This window comes from Lepidochelys kempii, chromosome 9 (genome assembly GCF_965140265.1).
Source record: "Lepidochelys kempii isolate rLepKem1 chromosome 9, rLepKem1.hap2, whole genome shotgun sequence".
In the NCBI taxonomy this organism is placed as follows: Eukaryota; Metazoa; Chordata; order Testudines; family Cheloniidae; genus Lepidochelys; species Lepidochelys kempii.
Genome location: NC_133264.1, coordinates 54,968,172 through 54,988,675, shown reverse-complemented (window position 1 = coordinate 54,988,675; position 20,504 = coordinate 54,968,172). Strand labels below are relative to the sequence as shown.

Sequence of the window (20,504 nt, the reverse complement as noted above, 5' to 3'; positions counted from 1 at the left end):
TCAAGCTATCTGCAGATTCAAGAAGGCAACACTGCCTCAGTTATACTGATGCCATGAAGGCTAGAAACATGACTTTAAAAAACGCCTTATATTCTGGACCACATTCTGCAACAAATGGTGGGCAGATGGCAGGTTCTGTGATCACAGAATCCTGGAATACGTTACGTCTTGGACTAGATATTATCGAGATATAAATCTCTTTTGGTGAAGAGCTAGTCAAGAAATTCCATGGGTTTCTTCCTCCCTCCCACTAAGCAAAACTGAATTTGCAGTGAGACTGGCTGGGCTCAGGGATTGTTTGAGACACAGACCTGGTTTGGACACTTTTGAATTTCTTGACCAGCTCTACTAATAACCTTTTGGGAATTACAACTGATCTGGTCTGTTGTTTCACCTCAGTGTTGTTGAGCACCTGTGTTGCTTATAGTTCAACTTTACAACCTGTTCAAAATCTAGCATCACAGCCACCCACTCCAGGTGCTGCATTCCATGATTTGGCACTTTGGGTTCTATGGGCAAATAACTATCACAGATTCTGCAAAAGCGGTCCAAGGAATACACTTTAATCAGGGAATAATACTTCTCCTTGGGAGTGTTCTCAGTGGTACATCAGAGCATGCTCTCCCTGGAGCTCAGCCACCTGTTTAAAAAAGTCCCTCTTAACCTAGCAGTACAACTGCCTAGAGCCTCCTTAACTGAGGAAAAAATGGGAGGGGAGATTCTTGCTAGCCGGCTTGCATAACCCCGCCCCTGGTTATTTCATCTTCCTTACAAGGCTAAAGCAAGAGGCTTTCCTTTCTCTGTCTGCCCCCAGCTCTCAAAAGCAGCAGAACAAGTGGTAGGATCCTACTAGAGTGCAGACGGGATGTGGAGGCTGGCAGAGATGGGGAGAGAATAAAGAACTGAGCAAGCAGCTGCACTCTAGCTCCAGCGGAGGATGGGAGCGGAGAATCATTATAATCTTTACAAATCCTAAAACAGATTGTTTGAACCAGTTCTTCCAAAGAAATATTAGAAGCAGCTGAAACCGACAAAAGATCACTGAAAGGAAGGAAATGCAACATGAGAGGTAAATATGTCCTTTGCTGGGAAGTTTTTAAGAATTTGGCATTGTTTTCTTTATGGTAAAAACTTTCAAATATGGGTTCCTAAAATGAGGGTCTCAAACCCATCTATAGGCACCTGACTAAAACTTTGGTCTGATTTTTTTTTAGGGGTGTTGCTCACCTGCAGCTCCATTGAAGTCAGACCCAAAGCTTTCATTCAGGTTCTTCTAAATGAATTTTAAGTCTCTTACTGTAGGTAAAAAGAAAAGGAGGACTTGTGGCACCTTAGAGACTAACAAATTTATTTGAGCATAAGCTTTCGTGAGCTACAGCTCACTTCATCTGATGAAGCTGTAGCTCACAAAAGCTTATGCTCAAATAAATGTGTTAGTCTCTAAGGTGCCACAAGTCCTCCTTTTCTTTTTGCAGATACAGACTAACACGGCTGCTACTCTGAAACCTGTCATTACTGTAGGTATTGGCACTTCTGCTTTTCCACTTTGCTGAGACAATTGCAGTTGAAAGGGTTGGGAGAAAAAGCCAGTAGAGTGTATCGTTTAAAGAAGTCACAGGAACAAAAACTAATTTAGGATTGCAGTAAACACGAACCTTTTGTCTCTGAGGATAAGGGAGATCCTTATGGTGGGAGATTTGAAAATTGAAACACTATTATAGCACAGTATTTATGTGTATAGGTGACGTCCTTCCTTCAACATCCACATTCTGATGTGCTGGAATTCTTGTGTCTCTGCTTCTGCTTGAGGTACTGTAGCTGGAATGTAGGACTCTGGTTTGATTTCCTAGATTATTTAATTGAAGCAAGCTGGTCTTGTCTACATATTCTGAAAATTGTTTCCAGATTCTAACTATTTAGTCTCTTTGAAATTTAATTTCAGAACTGCTGAATCTTAAAGGAGAAAAAGAGAAAATATCTTATTAGTGCAAATCTTGCCGTTCATACCCATGCAAAACTCCCACACTGCTCTCGGTGGGCACCTAAGAACTGCAAGATTTGGCCTATTCGCTGTAAGATTCAATGGACCTGATCTTCAGCTGGTGTAGATCAGTGTAGCAGCAATGACTTCCATGGCACTATGATTTAGATTGCTGGGGGATTTGGCCCTATGTTCCTTTTTCTTTCCGGGTGAGCTGATGGATTTCCATATGCTCTTATCCACCAGGTAAAGCTAATGAAGGTTAATTCAAGAACCTTGCTGGAAACTGTGACGAATCACGAGCCCAGTGTATTATTTCCCTTAAACGATAGCTACAGATTCCTGTCAAAGGCTTCAGGGCAGACTTCAGATAGGCACACCTTGAGTCGGTGAATTCAGCTGTCAGGGATGGAGGTGCTACGCCGTTCCTCAGTCTTTGCTGCGGAGGTGATGGAGGTTTTTGATCGGTCTCCCACTGACAAGGAGCTGGTATCCCAGGCCAAGGTGCTCTGCAGAGACTACATACATTCCCGGCTGCTTCGGGCTGGCATTGGCTGGAGCAAACCAGAGCACAGTGCACCCATGCCCGGTGGCAGACTGGCTGAGGTGTCCAGCGTGCTTCTGCGACTAGGTAAGCATCCATGCTGTGGCTGCGATCAGGGGACCTGTGTGGGTCCCTTCAGGGCACTTCTGACTAGACCAGGAACGGGTGAAAGGCAGGGACTCCTTGGGACTCCCTGGGACTCCAGTTGGGACTCCCTGCCTGCCCTGGCTCTGTGCTGCTCCTGGAAGCGGCTGCCATGTTCTGCCCCTTGGCTGGAGGTGTGGCCAGGTGTGGCCACCCCCGCAGCTTCCATTGGTCATGGTTCCCAGCCAGTGGGAGCTGTGGAGCTGGCACGGGGGGTGGGGACAGTGCATGGAACTTCCCTGTTCACCCCTGTGGCTAGAGTCCACAGGGACATGCCGGCTGCTTCCGGGGAGCTGTGCAGAGCCAGGGCAGGCAGGGAGCCTGCCTTAGCCCCGCTGCGCCCGCCATCCAGACTTTTAATGGCCCGGTCAGTGGTACTGGTCAAAAACCGGATGCCTGGCAACCAGTGTTCCCTCTACTTTTCCCACATATGTGAGGAATGAATTTTGTTATGTACACCAATATGGAGGTGACACATCACCTCCATATTGGTGCACATAACATAATTAATGTGATGACAGTGGGGCCGAGGGGTTCAGAGTGTGGGAGGAGGATCAGGGCTGGGGCAGAGGGTTGGGGTGCAGGGGTGTGAGGGCTCTGGTTGTGGGTGGAGGCTCTCAGGTGGGGCCAGGGATGAGGTGTTTGGGGTGCAGGCTGCCCCATGGCTTCGGCGGGGAGTAAGGACTTCCCCCAGCTCTCTCTCCCCGCGGAGGTTGGGGGCAGGGCTAGGTTGGGGCCAGGGGAGGGGCACCCCTCCCCCAGCTGCAGCAGGTCCTGGTAGGGTGGGTTCCCTGAGTGCCTGCGCAGAACTTAATAGGCTGCTGTGTGGCCATGTGACCGCACAGCTTACAGGGAATGTAGCTGGCAACCCTATCTACACCGCGCTGCGTCGACGGGAGACACTATCCTGTCAACTTCCCTTTAGGGTTTCCAGGTGTCCAGTTTTCAAGTGGAATGACCAGTCGAAAAGGGACCATGGCTGCTCCGGTCAGCACCACTGACTGGGCTGTTAAAAGTCTGGTCGGCAGCCAGGGGGCTTTGCACACTGTCCCCACCCCAAGTGCCAGCTCCACAGCTCCCATTGGCCAGGAACTGTGGCCAATGGGAGCTACGGGGGTGGTGCCTGTAGACAGGGCAGCATGCAGAGCCACCTGACTGCGCCTCTGCCTAAGAGCCAGAGAGGAGACATGCCGCTGCTTCCGGGAGCTGTCTGAGCCTCTACCCCAACCCCCTTCCATGCCCCAACTCCCTGTGCCAGCCCTGATCCCCTCCACTCTCCTAACCCGTCAATCCCAGCCCAGAGCATCCTCCTGAACCCCAAACCCATCATACCCAGCCCCACCCCATAGCCCATATCCCCAGCTGGAGATGGAGCCCCCTCCCACACCCCAGCCCCCTGCCCCAGCCCAGAGCCCCCTCCCGCAGCCCAAACCCTTCATTCCCAGTCCCACCCCAGAGTCTGCATCACCAGCCGCAGCCCTCACACCCCCTTCCACACCCCAACCCCCCGTCCCAGCCCTGATCCCCCTCCTGCCCTCCGAACCTCTCGATCCCAGCCCAGAACACCGTCCTGCACTCCAAACCTCTTATCCCCAGCTCCACCCCAGAGCCTGCACCCCCAGCTGGAGCCCTCACACCCTCCTGCATCCCAACCCCCTGCTCCAGCCCCGTGAAAACGAGGGTGGGGAGAGCGAGCAACAAAGGGAGGGGGAATGAAGTGAGTGGGGGCGGGGCCTCAGAGGAGGGGCAGGACAGGGGTGGGGCAAAGGTGTTCAGTTTTGTGCGAGTAGAAATTTGGCAACCCTACTTCCTTTACTCTTTTCATTCCGGTGGAATAACGGAGTCAACAGAGAGCGCTCTGCCATCGAGTTAGTGGGTCTTCACCAGACCCACTAAATCAACCCCTGCTGCATCGATCACAGCAGCGTGGGTCTCTGGTAAATGTAGACATGGCCTAATTGCCAGAATGTTCTCTTGCAGAGAGGAGTGATAAGAAGGGGAGCATGGTTCATTGGGCCAACCAGTGGCATCCTGCCCTATATCAGCTTGTACTAGATGTACAGGCATGCTGGGGGTACCGACAGCTGGCCATGCTGCATGACTTTTTGCCCATCCTATTAATATTTAGCCTTTGTTGTCTTAAAGTCAGTCAGTTCTCTCCTAGTCTCCTCCTGTCACCATGGTTTGGAGAGTACTTTAGTGTCTAGTAGCCCTCCCTGTCCAAATGATCTTCAGCTCACTTTTGGCCAGAACACTACCATTAAACTAGGGATTCAAAATGCTGCCTGAAGCAAACTTCCTGTAAAATAAATCCTGTGGACCTGACCCTCTGCTGGTCTACTTCCATTGACTTCACTATCTGTCTGCTTGCAGTGTGCTTTGCTGATTTACATGTGCTGAGGATCTAGTCCAGTATCTCTCCCAGCTTCTCTCCCTCTTGTCCCTTCTGACTTCTCCTTCCCCTTTCTGTATCCTGGTGACTCTTTTCTTTGGTCTTTGTTTTAGAGGCTGCGGTTTTCCCCTCAGATGAATTTTTCATCCTTTTCTATTGTTTCATTTATTTTTTCCCTCTAAGTTTCTCTCTCCCTCAGACATATTCTTCTCTCCTGTTTTGGTTTTTCCTCTCTTTTGCCATCTGTGTCTTTTCTTTCCTTTTCCTTCCATTCCCTTTCACCTTTTTGGTCTTCTCTCTTTCTCCCCCATCTGCTCAGGTGGGGTCAAATGTGGGTGGCAGAAGTGTTTTGGAGGGCGAGCAGATGGCAGAGTGAATTTGAAGGCGTCTCCTTGACGACTGTCCTGACTCTGTCACTGTGCTTATATTCAGATGGAAGGATTTGGCTGATAGTCCTAAGAACTTGGCTTCTCTAAGCAAACCTGCTTGGAATGGAACCACATATAGGGGATACAAGGGGAAAATCATCCTTCATATTAAGCTATATGGTCATTTCCTGATCACTTGTTCAGAAACATTGCTGCCCACATGGCCTTTTGCTCTTCCTTCCCTTTTCCTGTCGTAAATAGTCAACTGCAGCAAAAGGTGTTAAACCACTGCTGTTTCCCAGGCATGTGCCGGGAACCTGAGCCCCAAACTGCTGCATCAACTGGTACAGCCAGCTAAACCAGTTCTTGCCCAGTGACAGTTGCTGTGAGCACTCTGTGTATGTGAAGGAACAAAGCATTCCTAGTTCTTTTGCTTATGCATATGGATGGTAAGGTAAGCTGGCAAGTGAGCATGGTGAGCCAGCGAGTGGGCATGGACATACAGTGGATAAAGGGAATTCTGTACTGATGCTCTTACAGAGCTCACAGCTGAGGAACAGTGGCACAGAGCAGTGAGACACTGTGGCTGCTAATAGGACTAACTGGTTACAAACAGTAAAAATAAGTGTGCAGCTTTATTATAAAAAACTCCTACAAACCAGCCGTCCATCTATGTCTGGAACTACCACAATCATTGTATCAGCCTTGCCACCACCAGCTGCATGTCCGCCTGGCTCCTGGTGCGAGCAGACTCGCAGGCATTAGTTGATGAAGGGAAGACCAGCAGTGCTCACGCTGGAGTACTGTCAGTGAATCCTCGGCCGCCCTTGGGGGCAAGGTCCCCAGTTGCTGTAAACTACCATGGTGCCATTGATGTCAGTGGCATTGCATCAGTTGCACACTGTCCCCACCCCAAGTGCCAGCTCCACAGCTCCCATTGGCCGGGAACTGCGGCCAATGGGAGCTACGGGGGTGGCACCTGTGGACAGGGCAGCATGCAGAGCCACCTGGCCGCGCCTCAGTTGACACCAGCTGAGAAACTGGCCTTCCTGAGCTTAACTAGAATCAGCGCAGTACTCTGAGCTCCCCATGCACTGTAAATCCCCTGTGTTCTGCTGGCCAACCATTAGTTGGTGTGTCTGTTCTTCCTTGGCAAAGGGAAGATTTTTTGGGACCAGCACAGGCCATAAAATGAAAAAATTATCCCTTAGAGTTCTCTCTGTCCTACTGGTTCCCCCTCTGCAATCTGTTGTGGCTTCCATCAGTATTCAGTGCTGTGTAGATGTGCCCATCTGCTTTCTCACAGTTTTCTTCTCAAGCCTGCTGGATGATCATAGAATCATAGAATATCCGGGTTGGAAGGGACCTCAGGAGGTCATCTAGTCCAACCCACTGCTCAAAGCAGGACCGATCCCCAATTAAATCATCCCAGCCAGGGATTTGTCAAACCTGACCTTAAAAACTTCTAAGGAAGGAGATTCCACCACCTCCCTAGGTAACGCATTCCAGTGTTTCACCACCCTCCTAGTGAAAAAGTTTTTCCTAATATCCAACCTAAATCTCCCCCACTGCAACTTGAGACCATTACTCCTTGTTCTGTCATCTGCTACCACTGAGAACAGTCTAGAGCCATTCTCTTTGGAACCCCCTTTCAGGTAATTGAAAACAACTATCAAATCCCCCCTCATTCTTCTCTTCCGTAGACTAAACATCCCCAGTTCCCTCAGCCTCTCCTCATAAGTCACGTGTTCCAGTCCCCTAATCATTTTTGTTGCCGTCCGCTGGACTCTTTCCAATTTTTCCACATCCTTCTTGTAGTGTGGGGCCCAAAACTGGACACAGTACTCCAGATGAGGCCTCACCAGTGTCGAATAGAGGAGAACGATCATGTCCCTCGATCTGCTGATGTTTACTTCAGACCCAGGGGCAAATGACCAGAACAGCTGCTCAAGTGGACAGTCTATTCCAGAATACAGAATTTTGGAATGAGTGTGCTTCCCAATTGTTCCAGAATAAAGTAATTTTTATTCCAGAATAAGAGTGTCCATACCGGAAGCTATTCTGGATAAGCTATTCTGGTCAGTTTCCCCACATAGACAAGCCCTTACTTGTTGGGAATTGCCTCCAGCCTGGAATGAGAGGGGGATGTAGATCTTCAGCAAGAGAAGAGGAACTTTAGGTCCTCAATTCCCAGCACCAGTTTTGTAACTCAGAGCCCAATCAGATTCCTAGATCCACAGACAGAGGGTCCTTCCATGTGTGGATCTGACCTTACCTTGTGGCAGATTGTGGTCAGCCTCTCCACAGCACACAGTCCTTCTCTGGGCCCTACAGAGGGTGCTTTGTGGGTCCTGGGATCTGTATTGTGGGTGAGGGCAGGCGGAGGCAGATATTTCCACCCCCGTTCCCCCCCCCCCACTGTGAACATTGTTAAGTACAGGGTGGGCAGATAACACATCCATAGTCTCGCCTCTGCTCCACAATGGGGTTGTGTGTCCTTGAGGCAGCTGTTGGCTGCACTGCCAGGGAAAGGGTTGCTGAAGTTGGCTTGACACCTCCCATGGGCTCCATGCACCTGGGAAATGTTTGGACACCACTGCATCCTGCTGGCATGTGACATTAGTGGTGTACGCTCACTCTCTAAGGCCAATTCTACACTACAGAGCCTATGTTGGCATAGCTAAGCCAGTACATGCCTATGCCAACAGAAGGAGCTCTGGCAACATGGTAACACCACCTCCCCCAACATCAGCTAAGCTGAAAGACTTCAGAGTAGCAGCCGTGTTAGTCTGTCTTCGCAAAAAGACAAGGAGGACTTGTGGCACCTCAGAGACTAACACATTTATTTGAGCATGAGCTTTCGTGAGCTACAGCATCCGATGAAGTGAGCTGTAGCTCACGAAAGCTCATGCTCAAATAAATTGGTTAGTCTCTAAGGTGCCACAAGTACTCCTTTTCTTTAAGCTGAAAGAAGCGCTCTTCTCTCGGCACAGCTGCATCTACACGGGGGGGTTTGTTGGCATAGATATGTCAGCTAGGGGGTTTTTTTTCACACCCCAACTGACGTAGCTATGCTGACAAATTTAGCTGTGTAAACCTGGCCTAATGCTAGCATGGACTTTGCAGTTCGGGTGAAATACGCTCTTGTATTCAGGAAACTTTTTTATCTTAAAAGGATAAAGGCTAGATTCTAATCTCTGTTAGGCCCATGTGTGTTGGGAATAAGCCCAGTGAAGCGAATAATTATTCCTGATTTGATGTTCATGCGGCTGAGACAAATCTAAGTCAGGTTTCCTCAGGGTATCCTATGACATGAAAGTACTCTCATCCTGGAGGCAGGTAGGGGAGAGGGCGTTCAAGACAATCCCCACTAAATAGAAATCTCAGGCACCAAGATATGCAGCTTTCAGTGTCTAATGCTATGACTGGAGACAATGTGTTTTCACTGAGTTCTTGTTACACTTAACTAGCTAAGGAGCAGTTGCCACCTTTGCCTAGGAGTAGAGGAGACGTGACAAGCAGGGTGAAATGTTAGACCTTGGCAGTGTTTCTTTGAAAATAGCCATTTTAAGGAAACCTTACTTCATGGGGAACAACTTCTCCTGCTTACTAACGTTGACAAATCTGTGCTGAAGGGGGATAGGATAGCCCAGCAGTTGGTAATGGGGGATACGAAATCTTTCATCTCTTGGTTGCCAATTCAAATCAATCCCCACTCAAAAGTTAGAGCAGAGGAAAGTGAGATGGGACTTCTGTGTCCTTTACCCAGCTTTGCCAATGGCTTCCTCTGTGACTCTGTCAGTCACTTATCCTCCCTGCCTCGGTTTACCCAGCTGTGAAAAGGCTATAATACCTACCCTGTAGGACTGTAGTAAGGCTTTTCTAGGCCATGCCATAAAGCACTTTGAGAATCTCAGAGAACAGGCGCAAAGCAGGAGAGGTTGAAAGCCACAATCCATCTGGTAGCAGTTCAATGACTTAGGGGAACTTCGTGGCATTCTTGGTCTAGTTCCATTATCCTGGGCACTGGTCCTAGGCAGTCTAGTACAGGGGCAGGATCTATATTTATTTAATAAGAATGGCAGCGGAGACTAAATATAGACAAAGCTTAGGCATGCCAAGGTCATTCAAAGTTGCACCTGTTCAACTAAACTAGCGTAAGTGGTGATTTGGTTAAAACAGTGTGGAAACTTATCATCTGATTTAAACCTGGTTTATATCGGTTTTGCTTACTTCAGTAAGTGATATAAATCACATTTAAATCAGATGATGAGTGTCCACACTGTCTGGCACTAGTTTAAAATAGCTTTCGTTGAACTGGTCCCACACTTAATAGAGCCAAGGCCACAGAAGGGGCCCGTCCAGGTCTATGTGACGAAGCTGCCATTTCTCCTCTTCGTGCTCTTTCACAGCTGTGGGGGGAGGGGGGAGAAATGATGACAAGCTGATTGCTGAGATCACAACATTCATTACACATGATCCCAGCTGAGCATGGAGAGAGAAGGCTGCCGCCAGTGTAATGTGCTCTCAGAAGCAGCATGACCTTGTGGGTAGGAGCTGGCTTGGGAGTAAGAAGACCAGGGTAATGTCCCCAGCTCTGCCCCTGACTTGCTGTGTGACCTTGGGGGAATTGCTTCCCCGCTCTGTACCTTTGTTTTCCTGGTCTATTTATTTAGCTCCTCAGGACGGGGATTCTTGCTATGTGCATGTACAGCACCTAGCACCACGGGCCCTCCTGTAATAAAACCAATAATGAAGAATAATAGTGCTCTGCCAAGTGCTTATCCTATTCCCCTCCTCCACCATACAGATATTTCAGCTAGCTCAGGGTGAGGCTATCCCTCTGTTCCTCATGTTCGGAGGTAAGGCTGTGTAACCCTGAGATGGAGGAACAGTTCTCCCATATCGTATGTAACATTCCCTCTTATCAGCCTCAGCCATGCATTGCTGGGTTTCCTTTGTTAATCAGATTGCATGGAACAATTGAACCCTCAGAAGAGTTGAAACACTTTATGGAATACTGTGAAGCTGTGGGGTTGCCTGCTTAAATATTTAAAAACTGATGTCAGAGGTTGTATAAATGGGGTAAGGTTTAGTAGCTAATAATGACGCTTCCAGAGTCTTTAATTTGGTCAGGGGAAATCCTGCCTTTTCGATCCCATCTATGCTACAGAACCAGATGTACAGGAGGATCTGGTCACAAACAGCTGAGACATGGTTCTGCCTTGTGGTGTAAATGGGACCTGAACATGTTTTAAGTGTTTGTCCCATGCCATGTGCACACAACCCACCCCAAAAGTTTTTTGCACAATGCTGGAAGTTGAGTAACTCCCACCTAGACTACCAAGGTATGTCCACGCTGCGAGTGAAGATGCGACTGTAGCATGGGTGGGCACACCTGAGTGAGCCCTAGCATAGGTACCAGTAGCAGTGAAGACATGGCAGCATGGGCTAGCAACCAGAGTACATATGGTCCCCAGTGGACTTGTACACTGGTTGTTAAGCCCATGCTGAAGCCTGTGCCACCACATCTGCACTGCTGTTGTTACCCAGGCTAGCTAGATTAAAGGTAGCACAGATATAACCCCCTGTGCTATAGTGAGACCTTCACTTGCAGTGTAGACATAACAGAAACCAGCTTGGGGACCATTTATGTTCTGCGAGGGTCCTGCAACATAGTTCATTGACATTTGTGGTGGAGACAGGACTTCCTTTTCTCTTGGTGGTCTTCATGCCGATACATGCCTCAGGCTCCCATCCTGGAGAACTACCTGGAGGCCTGAGTGTTCTGAAGTTTAAGAGTCAGCCAGGCAGATGGCAAACCATGTAGCCCTCTGAAGAACACCCAGGTCTCCAGATCTTCCTCTCTGCCCATGTTAGTGTAAAATAGCTGAACTGACACTCTTTGCTCTGCCCGTTGAATGTTTCACAGCCCCAGGCCTCAGTTTTCATCAGCTTCCAGGGCTAGTAAGGCCCTTTCCTCCCAAGGCTTTTCTTGTTGTGTAGAACAGGGTGTGCCCCAGGAGAGCTAAAATAAAGGGAGGCACTTGCACCTCAAGTATAAAAAAACAAGATATTTTTGCTTCTGTTGATCCTTCTCCTGCCATGAGACGAAACCACAGTCACTGTGGTGAGATCTGCCAGGGCAAGAGAAAAGGAGGGTGGGCTCCAGTGGCTTAGTAGAGGATTAGGATAGAGTTCCTGAGTTCAAATCCCACCCCAACACTGGCTCCCTCTGTGGCCTTGAGAACACCCCTTGGGCTGCAATTCTGCAAAGGAGCTGGGAAGCAGAGGTGAGCCTTTCCCCCATGAATGCCAGCAGCATAGGGCGGGGGGAGCTCTCTGCCACATGCAGCACTGGCACCTCTGGTTGTGCTCCCCTACAGGAGCTTTTGCTGCGCAGGAGGCAGCAGAGGCTTGTGGAGGTCAGGAGGAAGTGGGGCTGGCTGGGGCAATATGCTCACAGGTACTACCAGTGCTAATGGCCAAGCGGCCCCAGAAATGTGTGTGCATGCAACCAGCCGCCCCCTGGTCCCTGGCCTGACCTCAGTACCAGTGCGGGGATGGATTTCCTCTTTCACCCCTGCGCCCTGACTCGGTGTTCCCATCTGCAGAATGGGGGCTGAAGGGGAGGAATATCCTCTCCGGAGGCATGGTGGCCGGGTTGATGTCGTCTCCCTCAAGGGGATGAGCGGAATGCAGTGTGGCTGCACTGGCATGTGCTGACTCCAAGTCCTTGTTTCCAGGGGATGAGCTGGAATACATCCGACCAAATGTTTACCGGAATATCGCCCGCCAGCTGAACATCTCACTGCATTCTGAGACCGTGGTGACTGATGCCTTCTTGGCAGTAGCTGCCCAGATCTTCACGGCAGGTACAGATGTCTGTCTGGGCTGGCAGGGGGAGGAGCAGGGATGGTGCTGGCTTTGAGTGCAGGGCTAGACCAGAGGGTGGGGGCTGTGTTGCAAATCTGCCTGGAGCTGGGCTCTTTTGTAGCACACACTGCACTACTCATTTAGAAAAGAACTCCTCTGGACTGTCTCTACCTATCATACCACTGGCTGGGAAATGCCCCATTATCTGGGAGGACTCTCTCATTCTGGAAGGGCTTTCTCATTCCAGGAATATAGTAGCAGGGATCTATTATCAACCACCTGACCAGGACAGTGATAGTGACGATGAAATACTAAGGGAGATTAGAGAGGCTATCAAAATAAAGAACTCAATAATAGTGGCGGATTTCACTTATCCCCATATTGACTGGGTACATGTCACCTCAGGACGAAATGCAGAGACAAAATTTCTCGATACTTTAAATGACTGCTTCTTGGAGCAGCTGGTACAGGAACCCACAAGGGGAGAGGCAACTCTTGATTTAGTCCTGAGTGGAGCGCAGGATCTGGTCCAAGACGTAACTATAACAGGACCGCTTGGAAATAGTGACCATAATATAATAACATTTAACATTCCTGTGGTGGGAAGAGCACCTCAACAGCCCAACACTGTGGCATTTAATTTCAGAACAGGGAACTATGCAAAAATGAGGAGGTTAGTTAAACAGAAATTAAAAGGTACAGTGACTAGAGTGAAATCCCTGCAAGCTTCATGGACACTTTTCAAAGACACCATAATAGAGGCTCAACTTAAATGTATACTCCAAATTAAAAAACACAGTAAAAGAACTAAAAAAGAGCCACTGTGGCTTAACAACCATGTAAAAGAAGCAGTGAGAGATAAAAAGGCATCTTTTAAAAAGTGGAAGTCATATCCTAGTGAGGTAAATAGAAAGGAGCATAAACACTGCCAAATTAAATGTAAAAATGTAATAAGAAAAGCCAAAAAGGAGTTTGAAGAACAGCTAGCCAAAAACTCAAAAGGTAATAACAAAATGTTTTTAAGTACATCAGAAGCAGGAAGCCTGCTAAACAACCAGTGGGGCCCCTGGACGATCGAGATACAAAAGGAGCACTTAAAGATGATAAAATCATCTCAGAGAAACTAAATGAATTATTTGCTTCAGTCTTCACGGCTGAGGATGTTAGGGAGATTCCCAAACATGAGCCATCTTTTGTAGGTGACAAATCTGAGGAATTGTCACAGATTGAAGTGTCACTAGAGGAGGTTTTGGAATTAATTGAGAAACTTAACAGTAACAAGTCACCGGGACCAGATGACATTCACCCAAGAGTTCTGAAAGAACTCAAATGTGAAATTGCAGGACTATTAACTATGGTTTGTAATCTGTCCTTTAAATCAGCTACTGTACCCAATGACAGGAAGATAGCTAATGTAATGCCAATATTTAAGATGGGCTCTAAAGGTGATTCTGGCAATTACAGACCGGTAAGTCTAACATCAGTACCAGGCAAATTAGTTGAAACAATAGTAAAGAATAAAATTGTCAGACACATAGACATAAATTGTTGCGCAAAAGTCAACATGGCTTCTGTAAAGGGAGATCATGTCTTACTAATCTATTACAGTTCTTTGAGGGGGTCAACAAACATGAGGACAAGGGGGATCCAGTGGACATAGTGTACTTAGATTTCCAGAAAGCCTTTGACAAGGTCCCTCACCAAAGGCTCTTACGTAAATTAAGTTGTCATGGGATAAGAGGGAAGATCCTTTCATGGATTGAGAACTGGTTAAAAGACAGGGAACAAAAGGTAGGAATAAATGGTAAATTTTCAGAATGGTAACTAGTGGTGATCCCCAAGGGTCAGTCCTAGGACCAATCCTATTCAACTTATTCATAAATGATCTGGAGAAAGGGGTAAACAATGAGGTGGCAAAGTTTGCAGATATACTAAACTGCTCAAGATAGTTAAGACCAAAGCAGACTGTGAAGAACTTCAAAAAGATCTCACAAAACTAAGTGACTGGGCAACAAAATGGCAAATGAAATTTAATGTGGATAAATGTAAAGTAATGCACATTGCAAAAAATAACCCCAACTATACATACAATATGATGGGGCTAATTTAGTGACAACTAATCAGGAAAAAGATTTTGGAGTCATTGTGGATAGTTCCCTGAAGACGTCCACGCAGTGTGCAGCAGCAGTCAAAAAAGCAAACGGGATGTTAGGAATCATTAAAAACAGGATAGAGAATAAGACGGAGACTATTTTATTGCCCTTATATAAATCCATGGTACGCCCACATCTTGAATACTGCGTGCAGATGTGGTCCCCGCATCTCAAAAAAGATATACTGGCATTAGAAAAGGTTCAAAAAAGGGCAACTAAAATGATTAGGGGTTTGGAATGGATCCCATATGAGGAGAGATTAAAGAGGAAAGGATTTTTCAGCTTGGAAAAGAGGAGACTAAGGGGGGATATGATAGAGGTATATAAAATCATGAGTGGTGTGGAGAAAGTGAATAAGGAAAAGTTATTTAGTTGTTTCCATAATATAAGAACTAGGGGCCACCAAATGAAATTAATAGGCAGCAGGTTTAAAACAAATAAAAGGAAGTTCTTCACTCAGTGCACAGTCAACCTCTGGAACTCCTTGCCTGAGGAGATTGTGAAGGCTGAAGGCTAGGACTATAACAGGGTCTTTAAGAGAACTGGATAAATTCATGGCGGTTAAGTCCATTAATGGCTATTAGCCAGGATGGGTAAGAAATGGTGTCCCTAGCCTCTGATTGTCAGAGGGTGGAGATGGATGGCAGGAGAGAGATCACTTGATCATTACCTGTTAAGTTCACTCCCTCTGGGGCACCTGGCATTGGCCATTTTCGGTAGACGGGATACTGGGCTGGATGGACCTTTGGTCTGACCCAGTATGGCCATTCTTATGTTCTTATGTTCTTAGGGCCTCTCACTCTCCTTCCGGGAGGAGCCCGTATTGCCTCATCACCCCAGGGAGTTACTCTGATTCCAGGTTTCTCTCCCCACTGCTGGCATCTGGAGAAGCCTCATTACAAGGGAGTCTCCCTCATTCCAGCCCTTGCTCCTCATGTTAGGACCCAGAACTGACCCACTGCATGTGTCTCCCCTTCTCCTGGCTTCTCTTTTTCCAGCTATAGCCGGCACTTCCTCCTTGCAAGGGAGTCTGCTTCCATCTAGCTTCCTCTGCTTTTTGGAGCAGCCAGAACTGTTCCACCACATGGGAGCCTAAGACACTCCATGGTGCTCTGTCATTTCATTAGACTTGTTCCTGAATGAGTCGGTGTCTGGAGACTTTTGATTTGTCAGATACAAGTTAGTTAATGACTCGGCCCATGTGGTGTTGACGGAAATGTATGCACAATCTGTGCTGTGCTCCTTCAAGGCAGCCTTTGTCCCCACTGAAAACACCCCTCCTCCACCCCAGTTCTGCTTTGGTGATACCTGGCTGGTGTGGAGATGGACTTGACAAAGCCTTCTGTCTACTCTCTTTCCAGACAGTCCTGGCATAACCATGAGAGGTCTGCAATGCCCTGCACATTTTGTGAGCAGCCTAGCAATAACTAAGAGGCTGGTGGAAATACTAGCAGTGTATGAAAACAGGGGAGACTGAAACAAAGCAGGGCTGGCATGCAATTAACCATCAGCAGAACTGTGTGAAACACTTGCATGGGGGGCACCTAGGTGTGAGCTGGAGTGGATGGTTCTGCTCCCCAGGCTCCTTTCTTCATGCTTGAGTAGTGGCTTTGAGCTGGTGCTGCTGTGGGGAACCTTGGAAGGGGAAAAGTAAAGATCCCAGGTTTCTAATATGCCCTCAAATAAGCTTCCTCCACTACTCCAGAAATCTTCACCCCCAAACATGCACAGCTGAGTGGAGATCCCAGTGGGGCCACAGTCACTGTGTGAGAACCTGCACTTTGTATCTGAAGCACACCTTGATACAGTGCAGACTGATTTCTCCCACGAAACAATACCAGCAATAAATAAGAAAGGGGAATCTCTTTCCCAGAGATTCCATCAGGGTGAATCCAGAATAACCTGCAGAGCTCTTGTACTGTTCACCAAGAGATTTACTCCTTTGCTCAGGGATTTAAAAAAATGGATGAGGTGGATTGCAGTGCTAGCCTCAGAAACCTAAGACTACACAGTGTGCTTGGAATGAAGAGACTTCCTGTGCACAGTGAGGTGGAGCACGGCTGGCTTGGAAACTAGTGGAGCTGGGCAACTATGGAGCTGGGCAACTATGACAAAATGTTTGAGTATTGGTGTGGACTGCAGAATAAATTCACCCAGGCTGTGCTCATGCCTCTTTGTGCTCATTTGGCAGCTGAGGTTTGCTTGCACTGAGGCTCACAGAAAACTATGTTGAGCATGCACGTTCAAGTGTTTGCAGGGGAAGTGGTTATTTTATTAGCTTGGCACTAGTTACTACAGCAGGGGAATGGGGGTCTCAGTTTTCCTGTTCCAGAGCTCTGACCCACAGGAAATTAAACAAGCCAGAAGAGAACTTGACTGCACCTTTGGTAGCTAGGACTTCATGCACACAACTATATGTGTGACTGTGACAGAGGAGAGAGTCATTGCTGTGGGTCCCAGCGTTGCCAACGCTTGTGACTTATTGTGAATCTCGTGATATTGGGTCCCAGCTCCTGGAGTCAGTGACTAGGTGAGAACCTTGGATAGCTTTTTAAATTAGTTTCTAGAAGCTTGAAAATGTGCCCCAGCTGTGCCCCAAAGGCTCAAAACCCTGAAGACAAATAAAAAAGCCCCCAAATTGAAGGTTTTTATCATGACTTTTTTAAGACAATTCCATGATTTTTGGGGGTGGGGGGAAATTAATCATGATTTTTTAACAGGGGCTGGCAATACTGGAATCTCCAACTATGAAACCTAGGCCCAGTCACCTGGGGAGCAGCCACAAGGCACATCACCAGGGTTTCCCCAAGCTGTGCACTTGTGTAGCCACACCGCGCTACCAGGCACCCCCCACGATTAAGCGCCAGCTAGACAGGGGAGCTGCCCACCGTTGGGCTCGCCTTTACCCTGGCTGCTTCCAGTGCCACTGGCAGCTCAGGAAGGTGCTCCAGGGTTCTACCCCACCCTTGCCTCAAGTGCCGCAAAGATGACAGCCTATGAGCAGAAAAAGAAGCCATATTTGTTGAGTGAGTTATGTGCTCCTCTGCTACTCACACAGATTTCTGGCTGGGGGGAAGGAGCAGATTCTGCTAGTTCTAACATTCCTGGATCCAAGCTACAGTTGCAAGACTTGCTGAATCCAGCAAAATTAAGCATTAAGCCTGTGGCCGCCAGACATTCCATTTTTTGGAATGCAGAGGAAAGAGGCCTTGATTCTCAAAAGAAGACAGATCTCAAATACTGTCTGAGTTGTCAGAGCCAATCACTGACGGCTCAGTGCTGGAAACAGACTGAGATACAAACTCTGCTACTTAGCGTTCAGTTTATTAAGAAAACAGTCCAGGTCTGGGACTACAGACATGCTCAGGTGCCCACTCTCTGTACCTTCCTGCTGGGCAGATTTTCTTTCTTTACCCCTTCTCCTCCCTTCTCCATTCTTACAATTTCTTCCTCAACCCCTAGTGCAGCACCGAACCCCCCCCCCCGCCCCAGCCCCTAAAACAAAGCTTGTATAATATAAATAAAATGCCTATCATCAATATTAGAGAGACAAGACAGGTGAGATAATACCCTTTTTTCTTGGATCAACTTCTATTGGTGAGAGAGACAAACTTTCAGACTTATACAGAGAACTTACTGAGCTTGTTTCTGTATTTGTGATGTGCTGAGGTTTTGGAAAGAACTGCTGAGTTTGGACAATAATGTCTACAGGAGATCAGTAGATACCACAAGATGACCACTGGCAGTCGGGGTAAAATGTGAGAGACTTCCTTAAGGTAACCTCCTGTTACTATGGTGATAAGGTAATATACATGTTAATTAGTATAAGAGAAACTAACCATGAAGAATTGGACATCCCAAAAGCAGCAGGGTGTGGAACTCAAATAAGGAAAAAGGGTTAAAACCTTCATAAATATGTCTGAACCCTGGTGGGTGTCAGCGTAACACATGATTTAAGCTATGTCCTGGCCTGCGTGCCTTGGGGGGAAACCAGCATGCTGATCTTAGTGGTGGGGCGCATGGTGAGGATGATGACTGACACTTTGGGTTCCTCCGCCAGGACTGGTGTGAGTAATGCAAATGCTAGACGTTGTGTATTGTTTCTTTTCTTTACCAGATTGCAGGGTGTGTATTGACACTGGTTGGTTAATAAAAGTAATTAGTACAGAAAGAGCACTGTGTAGTCTCTGTTGTGCACCAGGGGGGCCCCCTTCTTTTGATAACCTCTTGACTGTAGTTATTTTGGGGGCTGAATTCTCACAGATTAAAGTAGGTGTGAGCCCTCACCTTGGGTAGGTAATTAGCTAAAGTAACCCATATCCACAGATGCAGATACAGCAGTATAAACTATGGCTCAGGGCTAGTGCTCCCCCACAAACACACTCTGGTGCTACAGTGGCCCTAATCCAGCTCTGCAATATCTTCAGCTCTGAATCTGGGGCTTGACCCAAAGCCCTTTTGGAGTCAGTAGGAGACTTTCCTTTGATTTCAGGGAGCTTTGCATCAGGACCTGGGTTATCTTTAGTTTACCTTCAACATTTTCCAGCAAAACACATCCCAAAAGGAAGGTTTTTTCCGTGGGAAACTGAAAGGAAAAATTTAAAAAACCTGGTTTTTTCCCCCTAACTGAAATACTTGATGGTCGCTACTGGTGTGGTAGGTAGGGCTGCTGGCCCCTAGAACACAGAACTTTTACTCTCTAAAGGGGAGTCATTCTTGTTCTGTGACACTTTGTTTCCAGTGGGGTTTTGGTTAGGAATCTTTGGGCCTATGTGTCCCATTCCCTTGTCCTGTAGAGTCTGTATGACTTCAGGTTGCCCCCCAAACTGCCAGTTGGGTAAATGCTCACCCCTTCTAGTGGGAATGCAGTAAGAAGTGGTTCTCTCTCTGCTGTCTTTTGTTTTAGGCCATATGAAACTGAGCCTCCAATCAGACTCCCTTGTGTATTTATTTACTGATCTCCCTCTATCTGCAATACCAGAGAGGACTGTGGTGTGTCCGTACATATTCCCCCAGCTGTTGAAATGTGGCTTATGATAAACATTGCTTTTAGATCTGAATTGGGAGTCCTGCTTTGATACTAAAGTGAGGAGGTTTATTTAAATAGGCAAAGGAAACACTGCGAAGTGAGCTCCGACACTGACCAGATCCCCGTTGTCACATGGCCTCCCGAGTTCTCTCCAGCAGCAGGGAAGATGGTATGCAGCGGGAGAACTCTCAAAAGCAACCCTTTCTCATTAGTTCATTTTCCCTTGGCTAGCCAGTAATTACATACCTACAGCTCCACAACTGGCTGCAAGTCTGCTACTTAAAAAAACAAAACAAACTAATTCCAGGCAGCTTTTCACGTCTTCTGTGTCCTTTTGGAGTTCTAGTTCCACTCCCAAGGGCAGATGTGTGCAAGTCTCACCTTGGTCTAGTGCTCTCCTTTCTGGACAGGTTTTCCATTCACTTGTGACTTCAGCTCCAAGGCATGCTGAAGATACAATTGAACTTGCCTGTGTTTCCCGCAGTTGGAGGTCACTGACGATCTGTTTGATTGCACTTAGAATCATAGAATCATAGAATATCAGGGTTGGAAGGGACCCCTGAAGGTCATCTAGTCCAACCCCCTGCTCGAAGCAGGACCAATTCCCAGTTAAATCATCCCAGCCAGGGCTTTGTCAAGCCTGACCTTAAAAACCTCTAAGGAAGGAGATTCTACCACCTCCCTAGGTAACGCATTCCAGTGTTTCACCACCCTCTTAGTGAAAAAGTTTTTCCTAATATCCAATCTAAACCTCCCCCACTGCAACTTGAGACCATTACTCCTCGTTCTGTCATCTGCTACCATTGAGAACAGTCTAGAGCCATCCTCTTTGGAACCCCCTTTCAGGTAGTTGAAAGCAGCTATCAAATCCCCCCTCATTCTTCTCTTCTGCAAGCTAAACAATCCCAGCTCCCTCAGCCTCTCCTCATAAGTCATGTGTTCTAGACCCCTAATCATTTTTGTTGCCCTTCGCTGGACTCTCTCCAATTTATCCACATCCTTCTTGTAGTGTGGGGC

At 47.5% G+C, this 20,504-nt stretch overlaps 1 protein-coding gene across 1 annotated transcript in view; it reads left to right on the top strand.

The window, feature by feature from the left end:
• The first annotated feature begins 808 nt into the window (after positions 1–808).
• The window catches only part of BOK (BCL2 family apoptosis regulator BOK), a 39,587-nt gene continuing 19,891 nt past the window's right edge, over positions 809–20,504 (top strand). Inside the window, exons 1-3 of the mRNA XM_073360433.1 lie at positions 809–1,069; positions 2,228–2,612; positions 12,176–12,304. Coding sequence (XP_073216534.1) covers positions 2,390–2,612; positions 12,176–12,304 — 352 coding nt within the window. The 5' untranslated portion in view covers positions 809–1,069; positions 2,228–2,389. The remainder of the gene's footprint in view (positions 1,070–2,227; positions 2,613–12,175; positions 12,305–20,504) is intronic.